We start from the raw sequence: 18,965 nt of genomic DNA on the forward strand, positions 1-18,965 counted from the left end.
GCTCCCTCTAGCGGTTATATGCGACATCTACGGATTGAATTTTTTTTTGAATGTGCGTGCACGCGCGCGTCTGTCTCCATGGTTACAGTGTCACAATAGTTGTTTCGATATAATTGTCACGCCATTAAGATCAACGATCTAACTCAGCACTGTTGCTAATACGACGTTTTCCGTCCATAGTCGTTTGGGTTAGACGAAATATCTTGTTTAAATGTGACTTCGCTCTGAAATATATCCCAGGCAAGCATCGGCAAAGGAGAAGAGGTAAGTTTCACAAGTCGTACACGATGCTTGACTCCTCTACAAGAAATCAAATCATCTCCACCCGCTTGTCACGTTTGTATGTCTGCACACTTTTTCTACGGTGCTAGCAAACAACAATTCTTGAAGGTCTTATCGTCCCCGTTTAGGCCTTTTTTGCGAAATGATAGCTAATGATTCTACAAGTTTGTGATCGATCAAAACATGGCATTGGTCGTGTTTACGTCACCTGTAGATTTTCTCCTACACGTACAGCTCTAGTCGCCATATTTTGTTGACTCAGTCTGAAGCAAAACAAAAACATGCACAACACAATTTAGCATGAGCAAATTTCAGACGGAACACGTGTCAAGAAACAAAAGTGATCATATGAATAATATATTATTTATTTTATTTCATGTTTAATTTGTAGGGTTTGACAGCCTCCTTGACCTCCAATCTAAGTATGGATCACAGTTGGAGGTCCGCCTCCTAATCAGAGAACAGCTGTTTTGTCTGGTCCGGATATGGACACCGAGAGTCTGACCCAGGAGAAAGTCTGCACGGAGCAGCACAGGATGCTCATGGATGATGTTGACATACTTCCCCAGGGAAAGGAGGATGACAATCTCCAGGAAGGAAAGAGCGAATTTGCGGAGGATGCAAATAATATTCCCCTCCCATTTTCCGATAGCATTGAAGTCGAAGAACGTTTGTATGGAGCAAGCGAAACTGAACGAGATGCTCCCAAAAGGTATTTTCTTTCGTTTTCTTTCCCCATTACAGACCATGATGGTAATAATCAAATGTGTCCAAATTCTGTTAGAGAACCTGCGCCGCAACTTAGACCCGCCTTCAGCAGATGTTTGTTTCTCATTTCACACCGATGGAATGTCAGGAGTCTTGAACATACTTGAGATCATTGGGGGCTGGTCTGGCTTGGTAACATAAATAAGTCAAGAATCCATTCAGTCAGTTTATGCGTCTTTTTTGTCTACAAAGTCCTTTCAAGTAGGACTTCTGGTATTGCCTGTTAGAGGTTTTCTTTTTCTTCGAAGTTGTAGGCTCGTCACCTGTCTCTTAACCGGGCCTTTCCGCCTTCCCAAAGACATCAGTTTCTTCCTCATTTTACTTCTTTGTGAGTAAAATTTTGCCGCTCAAGTGACCGAAATGAATCCAAGGGAGCTCGGTCAGTTTTCAAAATAAACGTTTTTTTCAAAATAAAATCTCCTTCACACTTGGATAACATATAAAACTGAAATAATTCCTTAATTCTGGTGCGGCTAATGCAGCCCGGCGCCGGTTGATCCACGCACGGGTGCTGGGCCGCGGACCGGTGCTTTTGGACGAATAGTTTATAAATTCCGCGTATTTTTTCGAGTCCAACCTTTGTTTTGTTTACACACTAAAAGATAGCGCTAATCTGTGAACAAAATATATTGTTTCAGAGGAAAATAACCTTGGTAAATTCCCACAAAAGCTCCAGTCTAATAGAGCTAAGGCAGAAGACGCCGTCCTATTGCCGTCGTCATCTTCTTCTTCCTTTATGTCCTCAAAAGCAGATAAGCCTTTGCACACAATGCAACTGCATACTTTACAAACCCTCCGCCTATTCCTCATTCAAGTGGACAAATCCTATCCAAGCAGCTCCATTCATCTGCGCCCGCTATATTTCTCACCTATTTATACTCAATATCGGAAGGTAGTGTTGGGGTCCACATAACTCTTTTCTTTCATTGTCACGGTTTTTTCTGCTTGCTTTTGTGCCGGCGGGCAAATTCCGTATTTTTCCATTACGCCGGGCTGCATGTTTTAATGCACTCTCTAACTAGTTTGAGTTTGTCTCATTAGAGAGACATCTCTTACCCTTTCGCTCTGATAGAAAGAAACAGTCCTACACCTTTGACCAGAACACACACATGCATGCGCACGCACGCACGTTCTCGCCGTCGTGTTTGTCGGGAGTTGTGCGCTTTTCATCCCAGCAAATAAAGCACAATAAGCAACAATTTATTCTAATGACGCCTTTTCATTGCAGTTGAGCGTTTAATTGCGCCATTGTGTAGCCCACTCATGATGTGAAAAATGGCATTTGTCACCTCTTCCCCTGATTGGCTTGCCGAAATTCAATTTATTTGTCTGCCTGAAGGAAATACAAAACGGACGCAAAATACGGCTCGGCTAGCGTGTCGTCTTAGCTCCGGGACAAAAAAAGCGGTGATCTGGCAAACCTGGAGGTTTGCTTGGAGTTCCTGCGTGGACTCCAGCAAATCACTTTCTTTTTCTTTTCTCAAGTCCAAATCGTGTGTGTGTATATGTGTGTGTGTTAGTCTGCAAAACTAGCAACCCTTGGTTCCGCCCACCCAAAGATCCGATTGCCTGAATACCACAGGGCGCCGATACGGAGACCTAATGGCCGGCCCGGGGAAGCCCGAAGATCTATCTTAAGGCTGCAGTGCCTGTCAGTGGCGGACTTTAGCGATTTAAGTGATTATATTAACTCTTTCAATGCCACGGACTAGATATTTTGTACTTGAAATACTTAAATTTTATGCCAATGACGAGAATTCATGTCATGTGTGTGTGTTTTTTTTTTAATAGTTATTATTAATGATTAATAGATACAGTTTTTCGGACTATAGGCCAGCAACATTCTATCTAGTAAAAAAATAGACAAAAAAAACCTTGTGGAGCATAGGTGTGGAACGCCAGTCCTCGAGGGCCGGCATCCTGCATGTTTTCCGTTTTTTTTTCCCCAATGCACCTGATTCAAGTGATTAGCTCATTAGCAAGCTCTGCAGGAGCTTCAAAATGATCCCAATCATTTGAATCAGGTGTTTTTGAGGAAAAAGGTTTGAAAACATCCAGGATATCGGAGTGGAGTTCCACACCTGCGTTGTAGAGGATCACAGGGCTCAAATCATGAGAAAAAAGTAAGAAAAAATGCGGTACCTTTTCTCTTCAAACAGTGATCACTAAAGACTGGAACAAGGTAAAAACATCGTTTTTTTTTCCATTTGAAGGATAAAATCTAATCTTTCGTATAGTACCAGACTAGTTTGTATTGACATAGCTCCCAATATGTTGTCGGCCTTGAAAGATGATTGAAAATGCTCATAATCGGCCGGCACTCCAGAAGTTGCCGTTTCTGAAAACGCTCGGCATTTGAAAGAGTTAATACTTGGCCTACGGACCAACAATTACAGTTTGGTTAAGCTAGCAAAACCGACGAACCGATGACATTTGAAGGGAGTCCTTGCGCCGGCAATTCTGCAAAATAACCGACCAGCAAATCGCCCGGCCCTGTTCATACCCTTGGCTATAAATACTGAACGTCTTCTGATTTTCTTTCCCCTGACAGCGATGCCGATGATGTCCGCGGCCCAAATCGGTGCACCGCCAAGGAAGATGTCATCGCCGAATCTTCGAAATGCTCTTTTCGACGTGATCAATTCTGCGTAAATGAATCGCGGGATCCGTTCGTCAGAGGCTACAGATACATAGCCGATACGAAAGCAACGACTCCTAATATCTCTGCCGGTGACTGCCGTCGGCCGTACCACCTCCACGCCCAAGATGAGCATCTTATCTCGGCGACGTGCTTTCCCGGCGATTCGCCAAAATCTCGGAGTTGCGGCGATTGCGCCGCCCGCGGGGAATCCCAACAGCAACCCAAGAATATCTCCGGCGGCGTGGATGGAAAGGCGCAATTCTCTCTTGATGGGACGCAGCACGTGGGGGCAACGCATGTGCTTTGCTTGAAAGAATATCAGAGCTACTACAGGAAACAACGGCGACACGTACCTGGAGGAGCTTTTCAAATGTGTCCCGCAACGCAGAATCTTCAGACTTTCGTCAAGAAAAAACTACCGGCTCGCAAAGAGGACCTGGTCAAACGGAATATATACACCCTGGGCCTTGCCGCGCCCGCTCACGGATCCTATGCAGATATGCATGCTCTTCAACAGAAGAAGCCCGCCATCGGCACAAAGGTATGTGAAGATAATAGCGTTTCCCTTGAGTCACACAACAACCGATAGAGCGGCAATTCTATAACATCTTGCAAGGTAAAAAATCGTCAAAAGATTGCGTCCTCAACCCCCATAACCAACACCTGCCTCTGGTGACCTCCCCATGAGAAAAATATCATTTAATAATGATTATAGGGACAAAAAAAACGTCTTCTTTTAAATTTCAGCCATGGCTTTGAATATTATAGCTAATTAGGAGTTGAAATCATTTCTTAAAGGGACAACGGGTAAGATTTAGACTGTTTTTCATTACGGACAGCAGGGGGTGCTGCATTTACCGTTGTCAGTGGACTGCCACCTCCCGTGTAATATCATTTCATGATAACGAGACCTACGATTATATTTAAAACATACTTTAGGTCGTTAAGACTACATTTATTTGCAAGATTTTGAAATATGATAATTATAATAATTCAATTTTTCCCTTTTTAATGAAAAACGGCTTCTTACACATTGTCCCTTTAAGGGAATAACCGTTCCTTTTAAATCCTAAAACAGGTGTTTAACCCATTGGGTATCTCTTGGATTTTCCCTGCGCTGAGCAGGAGCATGACGAGCTAGATGCTAATGCTAACATGAACACTATTGTAGTGTTTAATGCTGCACAAAGTCCTCCCGCGGGCCAGATTAGACCTACTTGCGGGATCGTATTGGCCCGCGAGCTGTATGTTTAACGCTCCTAAAAGGACTTTCAGCCGGGTTGTCCCTTCCTGACACAACCGGCCTATTTCATTAATTATTTCTTTTATGGGACTTTGTTTTGTTTTCGTGTGGGCTTGAGTGGTCACGGCCAACCCGAATTCCACGCCGCATGTTAACGGCCTGTTTGACCACTTTGGATTGGCGGCGCTGCCATCAAAACAACATTGGCGTTTCCCCGCTCAAGCAACCTTTTTTTTTCATCGCTGTCCAAACACTTTTGACAGCCCTGCTTGTCAACAAGCGCCGCTTGCGGAAAATCGAATTAGCCGGGTTTGTTTTTTTTTTGCTTCTCTCGCCCCATATGAAAAAGCCATCCGTATCTGGCCATCTCCATAGTGCTTATTACGACTTGATGCGTACAAGCGGAACATCAGAGAGGGACGCGCCTCCCAATAGGCTCTCAGACGTCCGTGCACCTGGCACAGTGATGTATAATTGGTCTGGATAGCAGGCATTCAGCATTTGTTGGGCCGCGGGACTGTTTTTCCGGCTATAATACCCTCAACCTTGTCCACCCATCTGAGCCCCGCTCCTCTACAACGTCTCATATCATCACCATTTACATAGTCAAGAGCCGTTAGCTTTGTGTAGTGGTAAACAGAGGCGGCCGTAGGCTTTCCCTCTCTTCAAGCCTTTTGTCGATATCGCTCTGAATTTGCTCATTAGTTTTCAATCGCCGCGCGCGTCTTACTTAAGAATAATTGTTTCCCTTCGATTATTTGGATTCGGTTCTCAATTCAAAACGACGGCCGCGACGTCCGTACATCCTGTTGGCGTTTAACCGCCGAATCGCGATTCCTCATCGGGAAATCGTTCAAGCTAAGAAAAAAAAATGTCAAAAAGTCGGACGTTAGCATGACGCGATACCACATTTGGTCTTTTGTGGAAATCCTAAGGAGCGTCATGGTAATTGCGCGCGATTAAATGCACGGCGCTCTCTAATGCGGCCATCGCTTGCACCATCAAAGTGGGACTAGCGACCAGGAGCTGGGCTCAGGCCGGTTTTCTTTGATAAGAAGAGAAGTAGCGGATCAATCTTTCGCTATTCCCTTCTCCTCTGGCAGCGGCGCACTTCAAAGCCGGGCTAACATAATGTCCAATGTTTTAATGGCTTTGGGAAGGCCTCCGACCCTGCCTGAGTCCAAACAGCCAATCAAGATGACCCGGCTAAATGCGATTCAAGATTGGCATCCTCTTTGAAGTCGTCGCCGGCGAAAAGATGTTTCTCGGGCGCAATTGCCTGACTTTGTTGTGACAGGCAATTACTGGTCTCCCAATTTACAAGAAAAGATATTACACAGCTTACCGTGGTCCAAATGCAATTCTGCCCCAGATGATTGGCTCCGTTGGCTCTTGGGGGCCCCCGCGGGGATGTTTGTGCATCTTGCTATAAAGTGGCTATTCCGCAAAACATACCGTAACTGCCGTCACGGATGCGGACGCTCACTCGCCGATCCCAAGCTGCGACGAGGTGTCGGCCCTTTCAAATGTAGTCTTCCACAATCGGATTTTATTGGGCTGGATGATTTTTAAAGTGACAGTAGCTCATATGTCTTTTGGGAAATGGGATTATCCAAATCATAGTCGTGAAAAGGATGATCTGAATATCCTTGTTTCTTCAGTTTATTGTTCGATTTGAAAAAAATAAGAGTTTTTTTTTGAGGGGCGGGTCAAATGTAGAAAATCGGGGGTCTCTTTTTTTTGTGTGTGTCAAATTTTCAAAACAAAATATCCTTTGGGTACACGATTATTGTCATTCTTAACTCCTCGGTGTAGATGGTCACACGGGGGTCCCTAGCGTAAACTTTGCAATTAAATAAATCCCTTTGCAAGCATTTTATACCAGTTTTGACAATCGATACTAATACTGAGCCCTTAGTATTTTTAATACTTTTTTTGTTAGATGTATTGAGATCAATGGCCCACATCGGTCAAAATTGACCATGTATCTTGCGCAACCATTTCTTCTTATTTCCTCTACATTTCTACATTGACATCTGAATTGAAGTTGCTTTCTTTTTGTCAAGCTGCAAGAAACAGCTGATAAAGGAGCCAGTGCAGATCCTGATCAGAGTTTAACCCAACAATTGAAGGTATGTATTATATGTTTTTCCTTAGTTTGCAGACAGAACTTTGCACAAGCGTGTCTTTTATGATTGGACCCCCGGAACATCCTTTATTCGTGCTTAAAGTGTTACATCAACTGTTACGCAGGTCACCCATATTGTGGACAGAAGTAAGCAAGAAGGCGATATGGAACCTTATTTCATAAGCATGGAGAAAAGTCCTCAATTCCAAAGGTGATCTTATACATTTAATTCTTACTTTGCAAATAAAATCACTCAAAGAAAATAACAACACGATATTTCTAGTGGGATTTAACACATCTTTCATGAGCTCGGCCGTTTTGATTTTTCGCATGATGCTAGTTTGGATTTGGTAGATCATTTTTATTTCGTCAGTTCTTTGCCATTGAGGTGTTTAAATGGAGCGTTTTCATTCCCGTCGCTCATTCGGATTCATTCTAATCGGAGCCCGGGGCTCCGTGTCAACCTGGCTATTGCGCAACGTCCCAACATCATTGGAATCGGCTTCATAGAATCTCTATTGCCAATGAGATCAGTGGGTCGGGAAGACAATGAGCACCAAGCGAGCAAATGCGCTTATGAGAACTGGTGCAAAATTGTCATATGCTCCTCTGACCATTTGTTCAAAACTACTCAGGGTTTATCAAACAACAACATCATTCTGTGTTTCAGCACAAGTGCATTCAACGGTGCATTATCCATAAAGGAGATTGAACAGGGGTGTTGTCCAAATGAAGATTGCATTAGGCCGGGTCTGGAAAATGCCCCCGCGGTACCTTCAAGTGCTTCGCACAACAGCGGGGTCTATACAAAGCTGCCCCCTATAATGCCAAAGCAGTGCTTTCGACAGAGTGTGAAGACAATCATTCCCCCACAATCTGCTGATTGTTCGGCACAGATGGAAGATAAGACGAGGACGAGACCCAATTACAAGGTTGGTGTGAGCTTTTCCCAAGATCTCCGGAGTGCTTTTGGATGCTCCATAAAGCCTTTAGTTGTTCAAGCATTCAAGTGTATTTACATATATGTGCAAACCGGTATAAAATGCACTAATTAGCTTAACCGGGTTTGGGGGGGGGGCGCAGCAAGTACTAAACTGCTGCGGCGTCCCATTCTAATCCCCATGTACATGGACGGTTATGCTCCTTTGAAGTCCAAGTAATCTCCTCAACCATCTTCACACAGGGGTTTCTTAATCCGGGGGGGGGGGGGGGGGGGGGTAGAAAGCATCAGGTTAATTGTCCGGCTCCTCTAAGATGCACCTAATTGCAATAAGATGGCCACCGAAGCCACCGCTCCGTAAAGCCATTTGGACATGTGTTAGACCATAAAGTGTGACGAAAAGGTGATCTGAGAAGATTCAAAAAAGCGGACGTATAGAAAAAGAGATTGGAGAAGGATACGCGGGATGCCTCGCATAACTGAAAGAATCAGACCAAATGCGCGGTGGCAAAAGACAAAGAAAAAGTGCCCATAAGATCTACGCCTCCTCCATCTTCTCAGACATACAGCCTGAAGGACTACAAAGAACTGAAGCTGGACGTGAAGCTACAAGGTCTGGGTCCTGACTACGCGGCAGTAAAGAAGCAAGTAAGTAGCGAACTGTTTCTGTATTATTACACCTGCGCAAGTACGAGGCAAGGATCTCGACTTAATCTCGTTTTAATCTCGACTCATCCAAGAAACACATGATAGAATTGAACGACGGGGGGAGACAGACAGCAAGGCCAACAACGTGGGCCGTCCAAGATCCTAGGACAGATACATGGGGGGGTGGTGAAGGAGAAAAAAAGATGAAAAAACACTAGTGTCTAGCCATGCCCCAAATATGCATAACACAAGCCCGGAAAAAAAATCCCCACACATGCACCAGCAAAAACACAATACGATTTATGGTACACAACATGTCGATGGCTGTTTAGGAAGATGTTGGGGGGAGGGGGGCCATGATGCAGCCCCCACCTGCAGCGGCCAGGTTCGTCACTCCCAAAGCAGCTGTCGCGTCTGCGATAAACAGTCCAAAATCGATCACAAACTGCTCACTGACAATATACCACAATAGAGAATGAAACTGGCAACTCCTCCAGTTTTAGTTTTTCCTCAAAACGAATTGAAGTGTGAAAAAAAAAAACAGGTTCAACAGTAAAATGTTAGGCTTACAGAGTGTTGGTTGTCAGCAGCATCCAGAAACCAAACCTAGTCCCTCCTCCGCGCCTCAGGTGACCTGACACACCATGGAAAGGTCTGCTGTGGTCTGACGAGTCCATGTTTGAAATCGTTTATGCAAAATATGCAAGTTCAAACCCGGACTTTTTCAGGGAGGGCCATTCTTTTTATTATTATTTTTTTCTTTTCTTTAAGATAGAGCCCAGAGTGTTGATCAACTAGACAAATGCTTGTCCGTATTTGTGAAATGCTCCCAGCTCAATTACCGCAACCATCAATTAAAAACGAGTTGAATACGTGCATCCGTTCCAACCTAAACATTCCGCATTTAAGGCGTGAATATGGATTGAAAGGGATTTGCAAGTCATTGTTTCTGTTTTGGTTGCGCGCAACATTCCGACTTGATTGGAATCGGGGTTTGTATGGCGACGCCTCTGTTTTCAGTCCATCATTTAAAGGCTCACTCGCTACTCCACAGATAAAATTACATTTACAAAGCAAATGAGAGTAGCCATTAGAAGTTAAGTGCTCTTTGGCTTCAATATATCTTCCCTTAATCCCCTGTTGTACAAAGTGAGCATGTTTGACTAATTTACTCTAAATTGAGGCCTGCGTATCTCCAGGGCCAGGCCTATTAGTGAATGTTGTACGTAATTGTTTCTAGGCCCATTGAACAGCTTGCCGCCTTGGGTTTTGTTGGCTTTGTGTCATCTGCATGCCAATCGCTCGCCGTCTTTCTTCTTTCTTCTCCTTCGGCCGTCGGCAGGCTGAGAAGATGACCCAGCGGAAGCTGTATTCAAATGCCGTCCGCGAGAGGAACAAAAAGACCGGCAAAATACCCTTTCTCTTGACTAAGGACCCGGTTGGAAAAGACAGGAAAATTCCCAGGATTAAGGTGTGTTTGGATTTTTGTATATTGTGACTATGTTCCGAAAAACGAGTACCTGCCGTGGACAGAAGAAGGAAAGCGGGTGACTTTAGGCCACTGATACCGATCTTTGAGAAAAGAATTTGGAAAAAAAAGTTCAAAGTCAACTCATCGGTCCCCTAAACGTCTTTCTTGAAATGATATTTTGAGTATAATAAGCAATCTTTCCCTCTCAGGCTTTGGAGTACGCTAAGACCATAGTCAAGCCTCAAATCCAGGCTCCTCAAGCAAAATCGAGTCAGAAACAACAGTCGGGCGATTCCATTGGACGCGCTCCTGGTTTGGACGGCTGGAACATGTCCCAGCTGGCCACAGTTGACCTGCTTATGAAACGTCACCAAGAAGAAAAGGAAGCCCTCCTCAGAAAGGTGCATGTTGTTTGAGGAATCCTCAAAGGTTTTTTTCGAATATTGGCTTCATCGAAAGTAACGATGTAATCACTTATGGCTATATTTGGTCGCACAAAATGATGCTACGCTAACAGCTAAACCAGGGGTGTAAAACTTGTTTAAGCTTGAGGGCCACATGGAGGACCAGAAACGGCCCGCGGGTCGTTTTTGTTTGACACCCCTGAGCTAAACAGTCAATCTCGCAATTTTTTTCGAGGTAATATTGATGGATTGAAGGGCTTTAGTCAGTAATGACTGTAAAAAAAACCAAGACTGACTCAGATTGGTCAGAATCTGACCAAGAAAATGCGTCACATCTTTGTCCCCCGGCTGCGCAAATGTTGTCTCCACAAATAGCTTTCCCAAGCTATTGTAAGTTTGTATGAAAGCAACTAGCCAAACCAAAAACACTTTTTTTTTAAAAAGATGAATCCAGGTGGAGGTTTGTGGACTAGTTATGAAACTGATTTGAAAATGTGCGATGTTTGATCCGTTCATTCAAAGCTATGTTTACATAATTTGTGATTTGTAAAATATATTAACCAGTTAGAGGTGTATAAAAATGGATTATTTTTAAGTTCTGATATCTTTCTTTTTGATTGTGTGAAAGGATCAATCTGTATTGGAGTGTTTGTTTTCTGAAATGTATTTTTCTCAGCAAAAAGCTTTGGCGTCATTGTACGCATTTGCAAAAGGGGAACATTCAATATTACCTATGTAATGCTGATAGAATAAATGTGAGTGTGAAATATTTTTGCTTGACTCTTTTACTGCAGACTAAGGAGCCCTTCACATCTGATGCAAATGCCAATTTTTGAAGGTAATTCCATCTTTTTGTTTCCCAGAATTATGAAATTATGAATTGACGTACGGCGCTCGCGACCACCGAGGTCAAGCCGAAGGTCGCCGCCCGGGCCCGTGCGGCAGCATCCTGACGAAGGCCCTCCTTCATCAGCTCATTTGCCTAATTGTGCCGTCACATTACTATCAAAGCGCTATTTACCTGCGAAATATTTTAATTAGATTACGCTCTCTCTTAAAGCCCCCCCCTCCCCCGGCCGAGCCTTTGAAGCTCTGCGTTTTTTTGGTGTTAAAGCCTCAGATGCTGATGGCAAACAAATGAGGAGGGCCTTTGAATGTAATGGCAACAGTTGCCCATCCGCACCGGGTCTCCGGGTCTTTTTTTTTCCCACTCCCACCTACTCGTTTTGCCCCCATTGAAAGCCAGTTAATTGAAGAAGTCTTTCAGCAGCAGACATGAAGGGCCTCCAATTAGCATCCCTTTCTGGCCCTTGGCAAGATGATGCCGACGCCGAGGCTTTGATGTGACGAGGACGCTTCAGTAGGCGGCGGGCGGGCAGGCGTGCTTGGAGAAAATGAGCTGATGGCTCTGCTATTAAGCCCCGATGCAGATGCGCCCGTGTGTTGCAAAACGCTTAATCTTTTAATTGATCACCTTGTGCACGGCCTATTCTTGCGTTTCCCCCCGCTGTCTGATCATCCCAAACACATTAGGCCGTGGCGTGGCTTGCTTTTCAAAAGAGATTCAGCACAAAAGACACACGCGTGCGCATCTTTTCCCAAATATCAATGGAGGGAAACACGCTCATTAGGCCCCTGAAATGATTCAATTAAGTCATGAATGGCATTGATCATTACACATTAGCCCATCACCCCATTTCTACTTTAATCCCACGGAAGATGTAATCCAAAGATAATTCTGCTTTTTCTGTACATATGTGAGATCACAAGAAGACCTTAGCAGCAGGTAACAAGTCCAGTTAATCGACGCACTCTTAAAACGGGCCAAAAAATGGGCTGGGAGTCCAAACTTTTTCATTTGAGGGCCACATACAGAAAAATAGAAAGACATAATTATACTTGACAAAATAGGCAAAGCAAGCAATTACACACATGATGAGGTAAAGATTATTTTTTCCCCGATTGAATTTGTCTAGCATCAAAATTTTGGATTATTTTTAGATCGTTTTGCAGGCCATATGCTGCGGACCCCAAAAACATGAATGCCGGGCCGCAAATAGTCCCCTGGGCCGTTGTTTGGACACCTCTAATGTAGAGAGCAATCGAGAAGGTTTTTTTTTTCCCACACTTGAAATTGTCAACAAAATGTATTACTTTTTAATAGCTTTGCAGGTATTTTAAGCAAATGCTGTGGGTCGCAAAAAATGAACAGTGGGCCGTAAATGGTCCCCTTGGCCGTAGTTTGGACACCTCTAATGGAGACGATCACAGGGTATTTATAGCGATGAGCATGCAGCATGTTACAGCGTCACGACCTTTTTTTGGGTCTAGTCCACCGTGTGCCACAAGGTTTGACCTCCAGAACAATCTTATAGCTTCATGTAACCCAAATCATCTTAACCAAATCCATTGGGAGCTTTTTTTTTCTTTCTTTTTTAAACCGATTCGTTTTTAAAGTGTAGCAGGTCGTGCACGCGCACCAAGTGCGCGCGGGTATCGTTGACATCCAAATCCTGCGCGTATGTTTTCAACGTCCGGGCAAAAAAAAACAAAAAAAAACATCCACTTCCCATTTGACTTTTTATACGGTATTATGAAATATTACACAGACAATCAAACAAAGACAAACTTATGTTCCTGCTGGATAATGAAGAGGTATTTTCTGTTTAGATATTTGCCTTGGATTTTATTTTAATCTTCTGGGCAACAAAAGTTCGTTCAGGTGTTTGCAATATAAAACAACCTTTTTGCGAAGGTTACACATTCACAAACTCTCCTCTAGGCCACCTTTAATTTTAGCATAACATATATATATATATATATATATATATATATATATATATATATATATATATATATATATATATATATATATATATATATATATACGGTATGTGTGTGTGTGTATTGTGTGATTGGTGTGTGTGTTCTAATGAATTCATTTCTTGTTGAATTTCGAACAACGTGCGCGTTTTGAATGAAAATGTATTGTTTATTTTTTTACAGCCACGCCTCATTGAACTTTATTTAAAAAAATGCAAATTTATTGAATTACGAGACAAAGAAAACGAAGCAAAGGAAATAAAACTTGAGGAAAATTTGAAGTTGAGCACTGCACTTGGTCTTGAGCGTATAGAACTTGGACTTGCGGCCCGCATTCTTTTGCCACTTGTTTCAAAGGCAAACACCCACAAATTGCCTTCAAAATGAGCTCGCAACTCAAATTATATTATTGCGGCCCATCAATTTAGGCTTTAAGCGCATTTGAAAAAAAATCAGCGAAGAAAGACTTCATGGATTGCCCTTACACAACGCATTACATGCATTACAGGTAAACCGATAGACAACCATTTAAATGCGAATGAATTATTTTAGGCCGGACGGATGAAAAAATACAAAATATAAGTACTATTCCGGGGGGAAAAAAAGAACAATTTGTTGTGCAAAAAAACCCAACCAATTGCTTTTAAAATTCAATACATGTTGAATTGGAACACGTGAAGAAATGCTGTGTTACATATCATATATATTATATATATATATTTCGAATGTATTTACAGAAATGGTTAGACGCTCAAGCGGACATCCGACTCATCATTTTTCAACGCAAAATCTTTTCCATAAAGTCAGTGTTCTTAACAAACGGATATGCAATGTGCGTGTGGCCTACTATCGGAGATGATCCGGAGAGCAAATATCATCCTCGATATCCACGTCGTCGTCTTCCAGTAAATAAGTGTCCCGCTCCTGCAGTGGACCTTGCACTTCCTTGCCGCTCTTCTCGGCCGATTCGCTCTCGCTGGAGTTCTCGGCGCTTCTCTCCGACTGCAGTCCGGGGCTCTTGTGCTCATCCTGGGCTTTCCGCAGCTGCTTCTTGTGCTTCATCCGCCGGTTCTGAAACCACGTTTTCACCTGACGAGAGAGGGGTGCATGTAGAATACACACTTACTGCCCGTGCGCTTAACATTGCGTGTGTGTAATTTGTGACTATACTGCCTACACGCACATACATTTGCATGATGTATATTTTTAACGTGCACTATATATATATATATATATATATATATATATATATATATATATATATATATATATATATATATATATATATATATATATATATATTAGAGCTATGCATTTCTCTAACGCGCGCACACACACACCTATATATATATATAGGTGTGTGTGTGTGTGTGTGTGTGTGTCAGAGAAATGTGTAGCTCTGAATTATACATAAAATAAACAAGCATATGCCTATATGCGTGCAAAAATATATCTATACGCTCACAAGCGCACATATACAGTAAACAAGTGTGTATTGTATATATACACTCACACACACACACACACACACACTCACAAATTGAGATGTATTTTCAAAACAAAACATGCATGAGTGCGAGCGGACGAATGAAATATAGACCGGATTCGTGCAATTAAAAACAAAGCAAGTCCTTTTTTTTTTCCTTTTTTTTTTTTTAGTTATATACTGAGTGCGGTCAAATTGGCCGTGTCGAATCGTTAACACAACTCCGGCGCTCAGTTGAAGAATGACACTCGGGATTTAAATTGCAATTGAGGCGCCGGTGAGCAATGGACGAGTCTCCCTTTTGGCTTTGGCTCGCGCCCGTCGGAGGAACGCCGAAGGTCGTCGGTGTTGCCTTACCTGAGTTTCGGAAAGGCTGAGCGCGGCCGCGAGCTCCACCCGCTCCGGCGTGGACAGGTAGCGCTGGATCTCGAACCTTTTCTCCAGACCCGAGAGCTGCGAGTCGGAAAACACGGTGCGGGCCTTCCTGCGCCGGCAGTGCTTCCCCGCCAAATCTGCGGCGTGCGGATGCTGAAACAAGGCCGCCGGCATCTGCATCCCTGCAACGTCACACTCTTTTAGCCACAACAAGCGCGGGAGTTGCGACAACTTTCGACATGCGGGAGCGAACTCTCAAACTATGAAATTTGTGTACAGTCCTGACTTTCGATTACACTGCATTTTGATTCTAATATTGCGATCTCGTAATTATGAGAAGTATTTGCCAATTGAGAAAATCAAGGGGAAATCTCAATCAAATTTCAAAGTGGAGTTTCACGTGTTTTTTTTTTTTTTTTTTTGGGGGGGGGGGGGGGGGTGTTTTTTTGTCTTCTCTTACCAGAGGTAAAGAAGTACTGGTGATGTTCGGGTTTGTGGAGCGGATGATGAGGATGCGGGGCCAAGACCGGCGTCGGCATCAGCGGGTATCCGTACTCCAGGATGGGCATCCTCGAGCTGCAGAAAGGCGACTGGATAACTTCTCGCAGCGGCTTGGGTTTGTGCAGTAAGATGTCTTCTATGAAGAAGGACGTGGACCTCTGCGCCGGGCCCGCCGTCGGGTAGTTCATGCTCATGCTGGAAGTGTGGCTGCGGCCGTTGTCGGTGGACTCTTCCGCTCCTATATATGGCATTGGACAGGTTGGCATCAGGTCGTTCACCGGACGTGCACGCGCGAGTGAAAAGGGATTTCGCCATCAGCCAATTAGATTGGCGCTGGGCGGGGGAGGAGCGACGGACGCGCTCTGCTTTCCGATTGGCTCCCTGGAATTTGTGCGCTTGGCAGAAGCCGCGATTACCCACAAAAGCGCACTGGCTCGGACGCGTCGTCGTTCGGACGGAAACAAATAGCTACTTCAAGCGCTCGTTATTCGGTTGCCGGGCAACCGCGCTCTTTTGATGCGCCGACCGTTGACCCTCCCCCCCGTGACACTTGTTGCCGTTTTGAATTGATGTAAGGACGTCCAAGAACATTTTGACAACATTTTCTCCCAAAAACTTGGATGCTTTGGGGAGAAAAATATGCTGTTTAAATTTTCTTTCGGTCAAGTCCAATTTTGGCTCGACCCGTTAAATTTGTATCATTCGGATTTCTGCCGTAGTTCCTGCAGCCTCGCGGGCTTTTTCTTCATTTCAGCTTTTCAAATGAGTCTTTCGCTCGGATCCGAATGTACTATAATTGCCGGTATTCAAATGTGATCCGCGCTCCGTGCTCATTTCCGAAGCGAGGCTGTTTGCTCTAATTTGTTGATACGCTGTTGCCGTCACATTTCTAATCACGACAGTTAATGGCAAAGTGCCTTAATGCAGGCCCAAACGCCAGCCTGCAATGATAACTTGGGCAATCAGCGAGATATTAGCCCGCGCAAGTGCAGGATCTGGATCAGATCCAGGACGTAGAAAAAAATGAATGACAGGCAATCCGTATCGAATGTGATCAATTTATAATAACTCGCCATGCCGTCAGGGGACTAACTGAGTCAAAGTCATTTCCTCCCACTGGAAAAAAAGAAAATAGAAATTATGTCGTTTGAACGAAGCAGAGAAAAGTATAGGAAATAGAACGGAACGCACTGCTTGCTTTTCTAGAGGAAATTGGAAATGATAGCAACCGAATCGCCTTTGGGGAAAGCGTTAAGCGGCTTTGGGGCCATTTCATTAGGTCCCAATTGAACGCGCCAGACCGTGCGTCACTGCAGGCCTACATGCAGCATCACATGTTTAGACAAACAAGTTTCCCAAATAGTTTTGCAAATGCGTGTGCATGCATATATATATATATATATATATATATATATATATATATATATATATATATATATATATATATATATATATATATATATATATATATATATATATATATATATATATATATATATATATATATATACTTGCAATTATTAGATTTGATGATCGATTATTTCATAAAGTTGATTGATTTTAGGGTTATAAATGTCTTATTGTACGTTACACAATGATTTAGTTGGAAAATGTGACGGAGAGAAAATGTGAAACTTTGCTTTATTTTTGCGTTGCTCTAACTGCAAATTTGTTGACGGACATAGACTGCAAATAAATCAACCAGTTGCTCTAAATTTGACATTTCGCCTCTTTTCACCGAGGTATTTCTTTGTTGTTTTTTGCTTGGGGTTCCGTTGGCCTGCCTGGAGATTTTCCGTGAAATCATTTGCCTTATTAATCATTAAAAAAATGTGTAAACTGTTTTTTATATCAAATTATGAATGTATTCATGGCTTTTCAATGAAGCAATCAATTCAACCAGTTTAATATCGTTTTAAAAATGTTAGAATTTGTTATTTGTCATATAGACCCACGTAATCACTTTCAAACGTTTGATTATTTAATCGTTAAATATTTGGCAGCAAATTGTTTGGGGGAAAATGACCCAGTTTTTATGGAAGAGGCGCGCAATCTGCAATTTTTATTTCGTCAACTTCAGAATTGCTGAAAAGTACTTGTCAAAGTTTAGAACAACTTCTAATACATTATTCTTTTTTAAAACTGTCCAAAATATGATTACTCATGAAACATATCAAGTTTTTCATTCAGTAAAAAACATCAGCTCATTTTTAAACTTTACAAAATAATCTGGCGAGTATATGACACCCTTTTGTGCGCCAAAACAAGTAAGAAAAAAAAAATCAGCGTAGCATAGGTGGCAAACTCAAAAGAAAAACCGACACGGAAAGACACAGGAAAAGCCCATGATGACGATTGGATATCAGGTGTGCCACTGGTGGCTCCGCCCCCTCATCAATAAATCTCGCAGCTTTTGCAGACAACAGAAGAACATGACAGAAAGTGGAACACTTTGCTCTAGTATTCACTTTCAATATCTGTATCTAACCTTGTTAAGGTAAAACTCAGGTAACTCGTTTAATTGCCCTGAAATGATGAATAACAACATCAGAACTATGAGTCATATTTTTCTTTTTATATTTTCTTTGTTTACAGCTCAGCAGCTAGCACGTAGCGCTTCCATTTCGATGTGACATCATGACTTCTACTTGGTGAGTTTTCCAACTTCTTCTGTCATTTTTGTCATATGTGGCTTCCCCCTAGTGTCCGAAATGATACATTACAACATCATTTATTCTGTTTAATTTTCTTTGCACGTCACTGCACTCCTTGAAAAGAAGTTGTACAGTGTAGTTTCTACTCAGTGATAGGAAAATTGAGCTTCATGATGTGCTTGTGGGCGTTTTATTTACACCTCCACTGCATTTTTAACCCCTGGGTGTCTGGGGATTCTTCTTTAGCCTGGGTTAGGGTTATATATATATATATATATATATATATATATATATATATATATATATATATATATATATATATATATATATATATATATATATATATATTTCTATTGCGCCCCCTTCGTGAGTTGCTGTTGAAAGGATGAATGCAAAAATCATGGGAGATGCATGATAAAACATTGGGTTTTCAACATGTCCAAAACTGACAATATTTCCAATTTTGAATGGCAGTAAATGGCCCTGACATGGGCTAATTTTGACACCAATCGGTGAACCTCTCCACCTCCCGTTTGCAAGCATTTATGGCATATTGAAAGTCATCATGTTTTGATAATCTATGCAATATTTTAGCATCATA

The 18,965-nt window shown here is 42.7% G+C and overlaps 2 protein-coding genes across 3 annotated transcripts; one reads left to right on the forward strand and one right to left on the reverse strand.

The window, feature by feature from the left end:
* The first annotated feature begins 120 nt into the window (after positions 1 to 120).
* jhy (junctional cadherin complex regulator) lies at positions 121 to 16,228 on the forward strand. 2 transcript variants are annotated; one of them, XM_088440380.1, is made up of 11 exons: positions 121 to 264; positions 674 to 994; positions 3,602 to 4,232; positions 7,001 to 7,066; positions 7,188 to 7,273; positions 7,733 to 7,994; positions 8,564 to 8,650; positions 9,993 to 10,121; positions 10,331 to 10,522; positions 11,320 to 11,363; positions 15,673 to 16,228. In XM_088440380.1, exons 2-10 carry the CDS (start codon positions 768 to 770, stop codon positions 11,359 to 11,361), a joined length of 1,722 nt encoding a protein of 573 aa, XP_088296506.1. In that variant the 5' UTR covers positions 121 to 264; positions 674 to 767; the 3' UTR covers positions 11,362 to 11,363; positions 15,673 to 16,228. The 2 variants fall into 2 exon arrangements, with proteins under 2 accessions (XP_088296506.1, XP_088296507.1); XM_088440381.1 differs by lacking the exon at positions 121 to 264 and adding an exon at positions 305 to 340.
* On the reverse strand, positions 13,542 to 15,979 carry bsx (brain specific homeobox). Its single transcript, XM_088440399.1, has 3 exons — positions 15,670 to 15,979; positions 15,192 to 15,391; positions 13,542 to 14,437 (listed from the first exon to the last, which is right to left on the reverse strand). Exons 1-3 carry the CDS (start codon positions 15,974 to 15,976, stop codon positions 14,195 to 14,197), a joined length of 750 nt encoding a protein of 249 aa, XP_088296525.1. The 5' UTR covers positions 15,977 to 15,979; the 3' UTR covers positions 13,542 to 14,194.
* Positions 16,229 to 18,965: the final 2,737 nt, after the last annotated feature.

This window comes from Hippichthys cyanospilos, chromosome 18, assembly GCF_059441005.1.
Source record: "Hippichthys cyanospilos isolate Australia breed blue-spotted pipefish chromosome 18, RoL_Hcya_1.0, whole genome shotgun sequence".
Taxonomy (NCBI): domain Eukaryota; kingdom Metazoa; phylum Chordata; class Actinopteri; order Syngnathiformes; family Syngnathidae; genus Hippichthys; species Hippichthys cyanospilos.

Coding starts and splice junctions, on each gene's coding strand:
- jhy (XM_088440380.1), top strand. CDS start 768: ATGGACACCGAGAGTCTGACCCAGGAGAAAGTCTGCACGGAGCAGCAC. Junction 7,995..8,563: donor GGACGAGACCCAATTACAAG/GTTGGTGTGAGC, acceptor CCATCTTCTCAG/ACATACAGCCTGAAGGACTA. Junction 8,651..9,992: donor ACGCGGCAGTAAAGAAGCAA/GTAAGTAGCGAA, acceptor GGCCGTCGGCAG/GCTGAGAAGATGACCCAGCG.
- bsx (XM_088440399.1), bottom strand. CDS start 15,976: ATGCCAACCTGTCCAATGCCATATATAGGAGCGGAAGAGTCCACCGAC. Junction 15,392..15,669: donor CCAGTACTTCTTTACCTCTG/GTAAGAGAAGAC, acceptor GTGACGTTGCAG/GGATGCAGATGCCGGCGGCC. Junction 14,438..15,191: donor TCAGCCTTTCCGAAACTCAG/GTAAGGCAACAC, acceptor CTCTCTCGTCAG/GTGAAAACGTGGTTTCAGAA.